The 14,764-nt window shown below is 49.3% G+C and overlaps 1 protein-coding gene across 6 annotated transcripts in view; it reads left to right on the forward strand.

Annotated features, from left to right (window-relative positions):
- The first annotated feature begins 1,538 nt into the window (after positions 1–1,538).
- LOC146356293 (major histocompatibility complex class I-related protein 1-like) overlaps positions 1,539–14,764 on the forward strand; it is a 31,068-nt gene continuing 17,842 nt past the window's right edge. For all 6 annotated transcript variants that reach the window (XM_084831771.1, XM_084831772.1, XM_084831774.1 and 3 more), the window contains exons 1-6: positions 1,539–1,652; positions 5,591–5,866; positions 9,208–9,483; positions 11,290–11,577; positions 12,158–12,241; positions 13,815–13,847. In XM_084831771.1, coding sequence (XP_084687897.1) covers positions 1,586–1,652; positions 5,591–5,866; positions 9,208–9,483; positions 11,290–11,577; positions 12,158–12,241; positions 13,815–13,847 — 1,024 coding nt within the window. In that variant the 5' untranslated portion in view covers positions 1,539–1,585. The remainder of the gene's footprint in view (positions 1,653–5,590; positions 5,867–9,207; positions 9,484–11,289; positions 11,578–12,157; positions 12,242–13,814; positions 13,848–14,764) is intronic.

Consider the following 14,764-nt stretch of genomic DNA (forward strand, 5'->3'; position numbering starts at 1 on the left):
TTAAAATCGCTGGACGAAACATTAACAATCTCAGATATGCAGATGATTCCACTTTGATGGCTGAAAGCGAGGAGGAGCTCAGGATCCTCATGACGAAGGTGAAAGAAGAAAGTGCAAACGCTGGGTTGCAGTTAAACCTCAAAAAAACCAAGATTATGGCAACCAGCTTGATTGATAACTGGCAAATAGAGGGAGAAAACGTGGGGGCAGTGACAGACTTTGTCTTTCTAGGCACAAAGATTACTGCAGACGCTGACTGCAGCCAGGAAATCAGAAGACGTTTACTTCTTGGGAGGAGAGCAATGACAAATCTTGATAAAATAGTGAAGAGCAGAGACATCACACTGGCAACAAAGGTCCGCATAGTGGAAGCAATGGTATTCCCCGTAGTAACCTATGGCTGCAAGAGCTGGACCATAAGGAAGGCTGAGCGAAGGAAGATAGATGCTTTTGAACTGTGGTGCTGGAGGAAAATTCTGAGAGTGCCTTGGACTGCAAGAAGATCAAACCACTCCATCCTCCAGGAAATCAAGCCAGACTGCTCACTTGAGGGAATGATATTAAAGGCAGAACTGAAGTACTTTGGCCACATCATGAGAAGACAGGACACCCTGGAGAAGATGCTGATGCTAGGGAAAGTGGAAGGCAAAAGGAAGAGGGGCCGACCAAGGGCAAGATGGATGGATGACATTCTGGAGGAGACGGACTCGACCTTGGGGGAGCTGCGGGTGGCGACAGCGGACAGGAAGCTCTGGCGTGGGCTGGTCCATGAAGTCACGAAGAGTCGGAAGCGACTGACCGAATAAACACACACACACACACAATCTCTACCAGATCCCCCTCGTTCACATGTTGTTCAAGTCCCTCCCCACAGTCACGGGCCTGGCACTCAGATTAGTATCTTTTTACGCACCCGGTCAAGTTAAACCATTTTTATTCTCTCACCTGCTGGAATAAATTGTACTAAGTTCCGTGGAAGGAATTCGTAATTTAATCCCTGGAAATAAAACCTTTGCACTCTGCTGTTCTAATGTATTGTCATTGCGCTGCCTCATTTGTTTTAATGATTTTAGTTGTTGTAGTGTATATTTCATTATTGCAAACATGTGATGTAAACTGTCCTGGGATAAATGTGTACCATATATTTATGGTACATATTTATATACCATAAATATGTACCATATTTATGTACCATAAATGGTACCATATTTATATACCATAAATACGTACCATATTTATGGTACATATTTATATTTATGGTACATATTTAAAGGCGGTACGTCTCCAAGAAATACGGCTTTCTGGCAGCCCCCGAGCCCTCTCTCCCGCCACGGCTCTCCAGGCTTCGCCGCCGCCGCCGCCGCCGCCGCAGTGAGTTTGACGAGCAGCAAGTTGCACCGCAGCTCGCCGAGGCAACCACAGCCCGGCAACCAACGCCGTAATCTAAACGCCCTTTTTCCATTGGCCGAATATTTTCCCCGCCGGCCAATCCCGGCCCTAGATACGGATTCCTTTCGGTTCCTCGTCTCCCCTCCGCTCCCGCTGCAAAGCGACTTCCAAGGAGCGCCTCCGGCTAGCAGCCGAGATGGGGCCGCTGCGGTGGTGCCCTCTGATCCTGGGCGCGGTTGCTTACCTGCTGGGGAGCTGTTCCAGTGAGTACCTCCCGGGCGTTAATGTAGAATTTCTTGCCAACTCATCGAGAGGCTGGGCGGGCGGGTCTCTTCCCCTGAAACAAGATCAGGGGAAACAGAGGTGCCCCCCACGTAATCCGAATCCAAGCAAATCCCCTTTCTGTGTTCTCCTGGGCCCGAATGCAGCAAAAGCGCGACGTGGGGTGTCCTTGCGCAGGCCCTGATGTTGACTCACTCCTCTATCTGTCAAGTGAAGGAGATCAAAAGCATTTTGCTGCTTTCGACTAAAGAATATTGTCTAGTTGCAGTTTAGGCTTTTTTTCAGGCTTTTGTTGCTCTTCCCTTGCTTTTATTTTCTTCCTTTATTACATTTGTGCCCTGCCTTTTCCTCTTGCAAGGAACCCAAGGCGGGTTACAGGATCCTCCCCCTCTCCATTTTATCCTCACAACAGCCCTGTGAGGTAGGTTAGGCTGAGAGGCAGTGACTGGCCCAAGGTCACGCAGCAGGCTTTGTGAACCCAACACTCTAACCACTACACCACACTGGCTTTTATTGCAAACTGCTTCATGGCACACAAAAAAGCACAGATATTTTATAAATAAATACGAAGTGAATTAAATGGAGATATTTTGGTGCTTGCAGAGAGAAAGGTTGAAGTGCAGTGCTTCGCCATTAAAACCAACAAGCAATCTGTTTAAATAAAGCTGCCCTGTAAATGGCTGGTGTTAATCATCTGATTTCACTTTTGGCAGTTCTTCCCCCCCACACACACACACACACATACCACATGTGATACATAAGAAACAGGAAACTCTTGGTAACACAGCATGCAACTGATGAAGTGGGCTGTAGTCTATAAAAGCTTCTGGGGAATGCCACATGCTGGCTGGGGAATGCTAGGAGTTGTAGGACTTTTTTCGGTCCAAGCATGCATAGGATTGCGCCCTAAATGTGCTATGTTTTTAAGGTGCCACAGGACTCGTTTTTGCTGCGATAGACTAACGCGGCTAACCTCTGGGGAAAAAAGTCACCTTTTTTAATAGCATGCCATGGGGCAGGAACTGGCCTGGGTTTCCTCAGCTTGAGTGTGCAGAACTTGTTCTGTGGCTCTTTTGGGTTCTGGCCACAGAGAGGAGTTTCCCCTGTTTTGAGCCCTGGATGCAGCATGTTTGCTCAAAGCTCTGTTTTGAACTGGGGGAAGCACCCTGGGAGGGCCAGACATCAACATCAGGGGAGGGTGTGGTCTTGCTGGAATTGGTTTTCGGTTCCCTTGCAGGGCCAGCCCTACCATTAGACAGAGTGAGGCGGCTGCCTCAGGCAGCAGATGTTGAGCATCATGAAAGAGCAGCAAATGGATGGTCTTTTAAAAAACTTGTTATTTTATTTTTATTGCCAGGGATGAGTAGCGGTGTTCGTGGGATTTTCTTTTAAAATATCTTGCTTGGTTTTGGATACTATGCTGCGATACGCCCTGACTTGGGGGATGGGGGAGCCATTTGCAGCTCTGCCTCAGGCAGTAAAATGTCTTGGGCAGGCCCTGTTCCCCCCTACCCTTATTTAAGAACATAAGAAGAGTTGTGCTGGATCAGACCAAGAGCCCATCTAGTCCAGCATGCTGTTCACACAGTGGCCAACCAGCTGTCGACCAGGAACCCACAAGCAGGACACGGGTGCAACTGCACCCTCCCGTCTTTGGTCATGAATGTGGCTCAAACTGCACATTACGTGCAAAGGGAACATCAGGGCCTGCTCCAGTTGGACTGCCTCCTCTCCCCGACCCTGGAGATGAGAGGGTAAAAAGAGCCATTCCACGATCCCTGCTGAAAGTTTACTTAATTTTTTCTTCCCTCTCCATCCTTTTTTAAAAGAACTGTAAGCCTGCAGGGGCTGTCCTGTTGATTGATTGTAAGCTGTGCTGGGAGCCTTTTTTGGCTGAAAGTATAAAAATAGTTTTAAATAAATATGTTAAGCACGCTTTTAAAACAGCATGCTTAACACTGTTGCAGGGAGCTTTGGCTATTGGGTGGTATAGAAATGTAATAGATACATACTTTAGTTGGAAGGGAAAGCAGCCATTCAGCAACCGTTGTGGAGAGGCAATCACCAAACAGTAAACACAGCCATATCTTCTCCTTTTCCCAGCCCCACAGCAGAGGCTGTAAAAGAGCAAGGGGGAACCCCCCCCCCAATAGTCTCCTCTGAACTCTGCTGGCAGGAGGAGCTTGTCTACTCACTCATCCTCCTGTCCCTGCTGCAGGGCAAGGGACCTGTCCGATTGCCTTTTCTCACCAGCAACAGCTGCTGATCTGCTTTTCTTTCCTCCCCAAAATGGTGGCATTAAGCACCATTGTGTTTATTGTGCACTTGGAATGGAAGCTGAGCTGGAGGGAGATGATATAGTTCTTAGAAAGTCATAAACTTTGCATGCTTGAGCAGTTAGAAATACAGTGGGTGGGAAAGTGCTGTTGCACTCGTGTCCTGCTTGTGGGTTTCCCGTGGGCAGCTGGTTGGCTACTGTGTGAACAGAATGCTGGATAGATGGACTCTTGTTCTGATCCAGCAGGGCTCTTCTTATGTTCTTAATCTCCTGTGGGGTTTTAGACTTTTCCTCCTCCTCTTCCTCCTCCAACCTTTTGACTGATTTCTTTTTTTAGGTTTGGCTTTTGAGTGCTTTTGAGATGAATCTTTTTTATAATTGATGTTGTATTATAAAACTTCAACAACACAAAACATTTTTTTTCTTTTCCTTCCTATTGTTTTGTTTTGAGATGAATCTTAATGTAGCTTTTTATGACCACCAGTGACAGCCAGCCTCTTGGGCCAGGGTCCTGAAGCTGCCGAAAGTAGGTTAAACATACCGTTAACACGTGCCCCAACTCCCGAGGCAGTGAGAAGTTCTGGGGGCAGAGCGCTTTCCCAGAATTGGTTTCCTTTAGAACAGGGATGGGCAACCGAGGGAGATCCAGAGGCCATTTTCGCCCCCAGGGGCCCCCATCTACTGCAAAAAAATAAAAATAATTTTTAAAAATCGCCTGCTTGCCACTGAAATTCGACAGCAAACCACTCCATAGTGCTTGGTAGCACTAAAAGGGTTAAGAATTAGCTTAAATTTGAACCTTAGCACCCTGGAGGTGCTATGGAGTGCCATTTTGTTGTTTAACTTTTTTTTAAATTTGGCGGGGGGTATGTTGTCCACCTCTGCTTTATAAAGAGGTCACTTGAAGCTTAGTGGTGTTTTGTAATGTTTGCTTTTACTTATAGGCAAGGAAATGGCCCTGACTTTGTACAGGCTGGGAATACCTCTTCATCTGATACAAGCAAACTTGCACAGAGTTTGACATATTGTGCCTGCCTGTCTGGGTGAAGGTATGCCTTCTGGCACCCCTGTGCCCAGCCCCTGCCATGGTGCACCTCTATAGCACGCTGAAGGAGAGGTCCATCTACCCCATTTTCCCTGAGGGGGCTGCCCCACAGCAGTGGGAAGGGGGCAGCTGTATAACTCTGTCTCGGACTACATCCCCCAAAGTTGCTTGAGAGGGTTAAAACTGGGGCTGCTGAATGTAAGGATGTCATTAGGTACTGAAAAGATTTGGCTTTTTTAAGCCACCATAGGTTGCAGTGCATGCCGGATTGCCGGTGACCGTTTTGAATATTCAACCCCTGGCGAGCGGGGTGGGGGGGAGTTGCCATGGTTTGCTGTGTCATCCGAACCCATCCTCCAGTCCTCCCTCTCCTGACTCCTTCACCATTTTGCCCTCCCACCTCTCTTATCTTCCCTGGTACTTTGCTTCCCGAGAATCCTTCTCCTCTCTTGCTTAAGATATATGTTCTGTGCTCATAAACATCCCCACTGGAAGCCGCGACAGGATGGCTGGATCTTTGAAGCGCTGTGGTTTGGGGAGGTGTGTCCCCCGCAGCTGCGGCTCCCCCTAACTCTGCCCCCCTCGCTTCTCCTCAGGGTCCTCCTCCCGCTTCTTTCGCACGATGTACACAGCTGTGTCGCAGCCCAGCCAGGGGCTGCCCCAGTTCACTGCTGTGGGGTATGCGGACGAGCAGCCCATTGGCCGCTACGACAGCAACACGAGGTGGCTGCTGCCTCAGATCTCCTGGATGAAGAAGGTGGCAGAGGAGGATCCGGAGTACTGCGACAGGTACACCCAGATGGTGCGGAACGATGAGAAAGATTTCAGAGGGGACCTGATTTATCTGCGGAACCGCTACAACCAGAGCAAGGGTGAGTGGAGGGAGGGAGGGGCATGGATCCTTCCCCCCGCATCTCACAACAGATGGGGAGAGGTGGAGGCTGGGAGGGAGAGCTCCTTCCAGGAGAGAAATCCTTTCCCCCCCTCTCTCCCACCTTAGTTGGACTACTGTGTCTGTGTTTAATTTGGCTTCAGGGAAGGGCTGTCATTAGGCGGGGCCCGTAGCTCTGAGGCAGATCCCCTGGAGAAGGTCCCTGGTTCAATCCCTGGCATCTCCAGGTAGGGCTGGGAAAACTCCTGCCTGAAACCCTGGAGAGCTGCTGCCAGTCAGTGTCGACAATACTGGGCTAGATGGACCAAGGGGCCGGCCTCAGTATAAGAGCCTTTCTACATGAGGCTTTTATTGTGCGCTCATGATTCTTCACTCATGTAGTGTGTGGGTCCTTTCTACAATGTTGTTGTTCTCCAGGGCCTCTCCCATGCTTTGCAACCATTATCAATGTCTTTTTCCTAATGAGAAAAGTCTGGTATTTTTTCTGAATGGCATCAAAGAATGCTCATGTATTTGTGGAATTCTACTATATCACAGTGCCGCCTAGTGGTTGTGTGATGGAACATATAGAAAGGCAGAGAAAGAAAGCCCCCAGAAAAAAACACATGTAAAGGATCCCGCAAAAAAACCAGAAGCAGAAGCTTTGGTAAAGGTGTGGATTAAAAGCCTCATGTAGAAAAGCCCCCAGGCAGCTTTCTGTGGTGCTGTGTCTTTGACTGTTTGAGAAACAGCAGAGCGGCAGGTGCCACGTCCCTCAGTGTGCCATGTCCACCATGTTGGGGGCACTGTCACTGGTTGCATAGGAGTCTGTCATTGAGCTTGCAAGGGAGCAAGTCCAGATCCTGTCTGGAGCAAATAGGTTTGCAACGCCATGGAAGAACAGCTAGAAGTGCTGGCCACACAGCGGGCCTCCCTTGTTGGGGCACAGAATGGGGGGGCAGTTGCCCCTGTTCTGTGTACTTGTTGGAGAGCTGCCTGTGGAGAGCGAAGAGAGACACAGAGTGACTGTTGAGGAAGGAAAGGTTGGCAGGTGGAACATGCAGTCAAGGGTCCACAATTGGTGGCTGACCTCTCTGTCCAAGCCAAGACTTGTAGCTGCCAGCCCCCCCCCCCCCCCGTCTTGGTAAGGCCGAGTGGGATGAGGGAGCACCTCTCCTTCCACTCGCCTTCCTTGCTCCAGAGTAGGAAAGGCCAGTGGGGGGTGGGTTGTTGCTGTGTGTGTTCGTTTGGCCCTCATAGCCAAGGCACTTCACCTTGGTCACGCACAGTCCAAACGATCCCAGCTTTGGAGCTGGGGAGGAGGGGGCATGGATCGCCGCATAACTGCCTGGATGATCCCCCTCCATCTCTCCAGCTTCAAAGTTTGGAGGAAGGCCAGCTGCTTGCAAGTAGGCGCCTCCACACTCGCCATGGCGAGAGCAGCCAGTGGATGTATTGAAACCAGCACATAGTCCCTGGACCTGAATGCGCAAGAGGGGTTGGTGAGGAAGTGAGAGAGGAGAGTGGTGTCGCTGGAATGTTCTGCCAGTGTTCAGGCCTCAGCCTCACCGCCCCTCACATTGGGTTGGGAGACTGCAATGACTGAGGTCACGCATACCCCGTCTCCCATAGGGGTTGCAGTGGACATCTGTGTGTGCAGTGACAGTTTTACTCCTCCAAGGCAGACATGGTCATGTGTGTTTGGCCAGCAGTGGCAAAGGCCTGCATTTCCAGAGGAGACATCCCTTCTTCCGGGGCCAGCATGGAAACACGGGCTACTAGTCTCTTAGCAGGCTGGTTAAAAATAAATTGCAGAGAGGAATTTCAGTGGGCTTATTTACAAGGCTGCTATAGAGGGAATGTCTTTAAAATATTCCCCTATAGCAGAGGTCCTCAACCTTTTTGGACCTGGGAGTGCATTTGGAATTTTGAGAGAGTGTCAAGGGTTCTCTCACACAAAATGGCTGCCATGGGGGCAGGGGAGACCTTGCCCATTCACAACATGGCTGCCATGGTGGGTGGGTGTCTTGCCTGTGTGTGTGAGCTGAGACACTACTTCTGCCTTGTACTTACGTTCTTGAGCAAATTACTTTGCTTTCAGCCGCACCCATTTTCCTTCTGGGAAATGGGTGTTTTGTGACTGTTCACACCCACCATGGCAGCCATTTTGTGGCTGGCTGGGGCATGCTGGGAGTTGTAGTCTGACACATCTGGAGGGTACCCTGTTGCAGAAGGCTAATTTAAGTTCACTAATACTATAGCTACCCTGTGTATTGTGAGGCCAGATTGTTTTGTACAAAGTGCTCCCTTTTTGTGGAAAGTCTCCTCTCTCCATAGTTTCCCCTCACCAAAATTCCCCCTGACGAGGTTTAAGTGTGTATGTAGGCTCAGGATTTTAGTGTTAGTTGTGATGAACGCATTATGGGGAATCAACGGTTAATAGGATAAAGCACCTATTAATTGTCTACTTTTTCCATAATGATTCATGTACTCTTGGATAGCAAGCCTGTTTGCCTCTTTCCTGAGACTGAGGTAAAAATTCCTGCCTGAACTTCTTTTGGGGCCATGGAGTGGCTGGCTGAAAAAGAGAGCAGGGGTCCAACACCTTTCTTAATTTATATTTATTTATTTATTTAAAATTATTTTTAGGCTGCCCTTCTGGGTAGAACATTCTCAAGGCAGCGTACAAGATCTAAAACAATAATACAGAAGCATACAAGTACAAATAAGCAATAAATAAACATACAGTAAATATTATAAAACCATTATAAAACCAGGAACAAAACCTGCAGCCCACAGATTATAAAAAGGCCAGTGAAAACTAGTGGGCCTTCAGAGCCTTTTTGAAGTCTTGAAAGAGGGGCTTGATGAAGAGTTGCTTAGAAGAGGGAATGTTGCATCTAAGCAACTTACAGTGCAAGTCCTATACATGTCTACTCAGAAGTAAGCTCCATTGAGTTCAGCGGGACTTACTCCCAGGTAGGTGTGCATAACAGAAGTGGGCAATTTCATGAGGTCCGGGGGCCATTTTTGTCCCCTGAAACTGCCCACCGCCATTGGTGCTGAAGATGGGCTTTTTTAAAGGTTTTTAAAAAATTGGGTCCCCTCGAATTTTGGGGGCTGCACTGCTGGGCTGGGGGCCACATGTTGCCCACCCTTTGTGTACAGAATTGCAGCCTAAGTTGCTTTAAGGTAGGAATTTTGGCAGGTGTAGCTTGTAAGAACACCTGCTGAAATTCCCTCTCCTTTAAATTCCCTATGTTTGGGGGGGCTTGATAGATGGTGGGGGGAGCAGCTGCCCCTGCTGTCCTGTCTCCCTGACTTTATGTGCGCCTCTTTCAGGCTTTCACACCTTACAGATGATGATCATCTGTGAGGTGAGGGCAGACGGGAGCAAAGGGGGGCACTGGCAGTATGGCTACGACGGGAGGGACTTCCTCAGCTTCGACATGGAGACCTTCACCTGGACAGCAGCCGACGTGGAGGCCCAACAGACCAAGAGCAGGTGGGAGGCCGAGACCATCATTGTCCAGCGCTTCCAGTTCTACATGGAGAAGACCTGCGCTGAGTGGACACAGGAAGACGAGGACTATGGGACAGAGAGACTGCTGAGGAAAGGTGAGGGGCAGGAAGAGGAGAAATGCAGCAGGGAGAGGGGCGGCAATTCCTTCATTTCGTTTCATTTTATTAGGCAACCAAGTACAGGTGGTGGCCGAAGAACCACCAACAAGCGACCAAACAATACAATGCAAGATACTGATATTAAAGGATTCTATCACAAAGTTAAAATTCAATATACAATATACAAATATTTAGTACCTTACAAAAATATGTAATTGCAGAGGCCACATTTCTTAGACAAAACAATTATCCTCTTGGGCTATTCTGAGTTGAGCTGCTTTCACCACAAATCTTGGTGTGTTAAACATAACAAACTTGGATGCACTTGATAGCATATATATAATTTTATCCATATCATTAAGGTTAGCTACAGGTGCTAAACTTCTCATTCAATATTTATCTCTTGGAGTTTTACACATAGTGTACTATACACATAGGGTATAGTATCCTCAACCACCTGACCACCACAAATACAGCAACGTTGTTCCCTAAGGATGTTCTCATCTCTCCCTTCCCTAAAGCTGGTTTTTATTGTCTGAAAGCGCAGGGCTGTAAAGGGTGGCATGATCTCAGACAGATATTTCTCTTCCCCATGATCATATTCTCTGTCTTCCTCCCCACCATCCAGAAGTCCCAGACTGAACTGCCAATCTACCCATTGAGAAGCTGGTGGAAGTCTGGGCTGTCCCACTTCAGACTACAGCTGGAGTGTGTTGGGGGGAAACCTGCTCATCCAGGTGTTGTTGTTTTTGTAAATAAATCCCTAGAAGCAGAAAACTCGCATAGTGGAGACAGAGATGGGGGGTGGACTTTTCTCCCTTACCTGCATGTTTTCTACTTGCAGGGATTTTTGTTTTGTTTTTAATGGCAGAGAGCATTGGGGAAAAAAACTATTTCCCCCTCAACAGTCCACCCTCTCAACTCCTCCTACATGAGCAGATTCAGCCAGAGAGCTTGACAGAAACACGTGATCCAAACGATCACGTGGTTAAGTTTTTTCTAGGTTGGGCCAGTTCAGACTGTGGGGGGCTGAATGTGTGAGCCTTCCCCCACATCACAAGAAATGCCTCCCAGCCCATGGAGTGCTCCACCTGCTTTGCATTGTTTCTTTCTGCCCTAATGAAACTCACCTCTCTCCCCTTGCCCCCTCAAACTCCTGCTGACTGACTAGCAAGAGTCTACAATTTAAGGCTGGGCTTGGTAGCCAAGTGGTAGTGTTTAGTGGCCCGCTGTGAAGCCTAGTCCCACTATGGGCTTTTCTACATGAGGCTTTTAACTTGCGCCTTTACCTAGGTTTCTGCTTCCGTATTCTTTGCAGGATTAAGATTGGCTCATTTACACGTGTTGTCCTTCCGGTGGGTTTTCTTTCTCTGCCTTTCTATATGTTCCATTACACAACCACTAGGTGGCACTGTGGTATAGCAGAACTGTGCAAATTCAGAAGGGAGGGGACATTTTCTGCCTCAAGGTTGCTGTTCAGAGCAGGCAGACTCATAAGGGGCTCTCTCTTCCAGGCCTATATGCTGTGTTCACTAAAATGAATATTACACTTCATGGAAGATGGGTGAAGGAAGGTAGGAATGGATAGATGCTAACCCAAGGAGAGTGAAGAGCAGCGAGTCACGTATCCTTCGCTTGAAGGGAATGGCCAAGATCAGTCTGAGTGATGTTCAGTTGATGATGGAATCTGTGGGGTACCACTAGAAAGCCACAGAGGGAGTTTTCCTGCTTGTAAAGTAAAACATCCACTCTGCCAGCTACTGGAGAGACTCTGGGTTAACATGGATGTTGTTGTGTTTGCAGGACCCCCAATAGTGAGGCTGACACGCAAGGCGGACTACAACGGCATGGAGACCCTCATCTGCCGGGCCCACGGCTTCTACCCCAAGGAGATCGACGCCACCTGGAGGAAGGATGGGGAGGTCTGGGTGCAGGACACATTCCGTGGGGTTGTGGCCCCCAACTCGGACGGGACCTACTACACCTGGCTTGGCATCAAGATCATCCCCAAGGACAGGGAGCGCTACCGGTGCCACGTGGATCATGATGGCCTGCTGGAACCTCTGGACTTGGCCTGGGAAGAGCCTAGTGGTGAGAAACTGCAGGGGAGGGATGGTGTCTTCGTTGGAGTGAAGGATTCTGGGAGGTGAATTTTCACCCCTGGCAGAAGGAGGGACAAAGCACAGAGACATCACAGGCTTACATCAGCAACAACCAGTAGTATCTTGTGGATGTTTCTGGGCGCAAAGCAAATTATATACACAGATGTATCCCTTTTTGGCAAGTACCTCGTGCCTTGTAGGCCATAAACTGGAATTCTGTGCCATAGGCCAAAGCTGGCTGCCCTCTTTCTTCCTGTAAGCCTGAGTGGCTGCAAGGACATGAAATGTTTGCAAATCATTCAGTGTGAACGAGTCAGCAATAGTCTCATTATGTCTCTCCCCCCAACACACACCGTGGGAAGAGCTCCGTCTCCCAACTTTAGAAGGCCTCTTGCCACCCTTGGCAGGTGATGATGGGGGAGGGGGCTGCTTCTCAGATATCCCCCACCCATCATTTAAGCTCTCTCAACCTATGGTCTCCCCAGGCCCGAGCCCTCCCCCACAACAGGAAAATATTGTCCTGCGTTTCCTATCAGTTATTTTGTTCTTTGTCCCAATTCAATTTTTAGCATCCAATCTGGGGCTCATGATTGGGTACATCGTGGGGGCTGTCCTGCCGGTGGGGGCTGTGATTGCTGGAGTCTGTTTTTACAGTAAGTAAACAACAAATGCGCTTGTTGGAAGGCGGGGAGTCATTCCATGGGTGCCGGGGGTCGGTTTCCTGCTGAGCCCACCCCTTTCCGGGGGATCAGATGAGCCCAGGGCTGGCCTTCTCCGCTCCCCTCCGCAACCTCCGTCAGCTCTCGTCACGATGAGCAGCTGAAGTCTTGGCCTCCTGCCTGGGGATCTGATCATGCCCCAAGCCATCCTGGGGCTTGGTGGGTTCTCCAGTTCTCTCCATGGGTGGCGGTTGATACCCTCAAAACCTTTTGGTCAAAAAGCAGCAGGGATATCTTTAAAAAATAAATGAATAAAATACAGCCACAGGCACCCACACAACCTGCCTCTTCTGAGGCTGACCTGAGCGGTCCTCCAGTGTGCATCAGTAAGTAACCTGAATGCATTTGCTGGATCATGGGGAGTCATTCTATGGGTGGGTGGATTCATTTTTCTGATGTCTGCCCATTCAGGGGTTCAGATGAGTTCTATCCCCTCAAAGCTCTTTGGCCCAAAAGCAGGGTGAATATATTTAACAATAAATGCCAAAAGTAAAGCCACACGCACTCAGCCACCCAAAAGGTTTCTTCTGATGCTGACTTTCTCAGTATTACTATTTTCAAATATATATACTGCTTTCCACAGAGATCTTGACACAAAACGACAATAAATATAACAATAAAACAACACAATGGAAAATTAATCAGCAATGAAACCACACAGAACGTCCTCCAGTGTTGCTCCAGAGGCAATGGAGTTACACTGGAGCAAATCAGGTGGTGGACTGATACCTGAGTGGAAAGCCTCCCCCGCTCTAGCAATGGCTGCTGCCTGCCAAGCTTGTGAGACCCCCTTCCCTGGAGGCTGTTGGGAAGAGACAGGAGAAACATCTGCCAGGAGCCCTTCGTCATTGCAGAGGGTGGGAGTTGGATGTTATTTGGGGTCACTTTGAATTTGTCTGTCTGTCTGTCTGTCTGTCTATCTATCTATCTATCTATCTATCTATCTATCTATCTATCTATCACATTTTAATGCTTTTAGCCAATGCTGATGCTTTTAGCCAAAACTGCTTTAGCCAGGGCAGCTTAAGAGCCTCATGTGGCGCAGAGTGGTAGGCGGCAGTATTGCAACCGAAAGTCTCCCCATGATCCCAGCGGAAGCCGGGTCTCGGGTAGCCAGCTCAGGTCGACTCGGCCTTCCATCCTTCCGAGGTCGGTAAAATGAGTACCCAACTCGCTGTGGGAAAGGTAGTCATGACTGGGGAAGGCAATGGCAAACCACCCCACTATAGTCTGCCATGAAAACACCAGAGTAAGCGGCGTCCCTCTAAGGGTCAGCAGTGACCTGGTGCCTGCACAGGAGGAACCTTTCCTTTCCAGGGCAGCTTGCAAAGATGAGAAATAAGACCATCCCTGCCCACAGGCTTACAATCTCAAACACACGACACAAAAGGAAAAGGGAGTGGGAGGGAGAAGGAAAAAAAGCAAATTCAGGCCTTGGAGCTGGATCCAGGCATGATGGATGGGGGCCCGAATGCTGCTTCCTGACTCTCTGGTTCTGTCCTTGCAGAAAAATATCAAGATGGCTACAAAGCAGCAACAGGTGAGTGATGCCTGTCTAGGCATGTTTACTCCATCGTGGGGCAGGCCTTGAGCGGGAGGCTGGGGGCATAAGAGGGTTAGAGAGGAGTGTGTATGTGTGTGCGTGTGCACATGCGTGCGTGTGTGTTTTCAGTCATTAAGCTGCCGCTAGAGCTGCAGGGAAGCCATTGCCAGCCACACTGAGCTACTCCTCCCAGAGAAGTGGCCTGCGAAAAGTGGGTCCCTGTTGCAGATACAGCCAGGCAGCTTCTCCCATTTGTGGCTCCCAAGGAGCCCTAGAAATAACCTGCGAGCCACATAAAGGGCTCTAACAAGTAGTGGTAGGCAGAGGAGTGGAAAGAAGGAAGCCATCTATGTAGGACTGTCAGTTTTCTAGGGGCCTTCAGCCAACCATTTGACTGCTTAGTTCAAACCTATGCCTGCCAGCTAGCCAGCCAGCGCCACCACTGTTGCCTGTCCTGGGCCCAGCTTCTCCGCCACTGCACTCTGGGAGGGGAGATGTGGCAGGAAATCGAATTGGTGGTGCCAAGTCTCCCAGCACTCACGGGGGTGCTGCTGCTGTTGCTCCTTACCACCTGCACCCGACTAGCTAAGCCCACTCGGGCTCATGGGATGAGCCCACCGGTATACGAGGTTGTCCACCAGGGGGCGCCACATCAAAGGCCCCCCTCAAATCTGGAACTGGCCCTTTTGTATATGAATTTCACACGCGCACACACCTGTTTGGCTGCACTATCCCCTTAGCTCTCTGGCCCTGTGCGACTCTTCAGTTCCATTTCATAGGATCATAGAACAGTAGCGTTGGAAGGGGCCTACAAGACCATCCAGTCCAACCGCCTACTCAATGCAGGAAGCCTACAGCACCTGGTATTCCCAGGCAGTCTCCCATCCAAGTACTAACCAGGCCTGACTCTGCTT

Source organism: Heloderma suspectum, chromosome 2, assembly GCF_057233095.1.
Source record: "Heloderma suspectum isolate Gila_16-S chromosome 2, 16-S_ref, whole genome shotgun sequence".
Lineage (NCBI taxonomy): Eukaryota > Metazoa > Chordata > Lepidosauria > Squamata > Helodermatidae > Heloderma > Heloderma suspectum.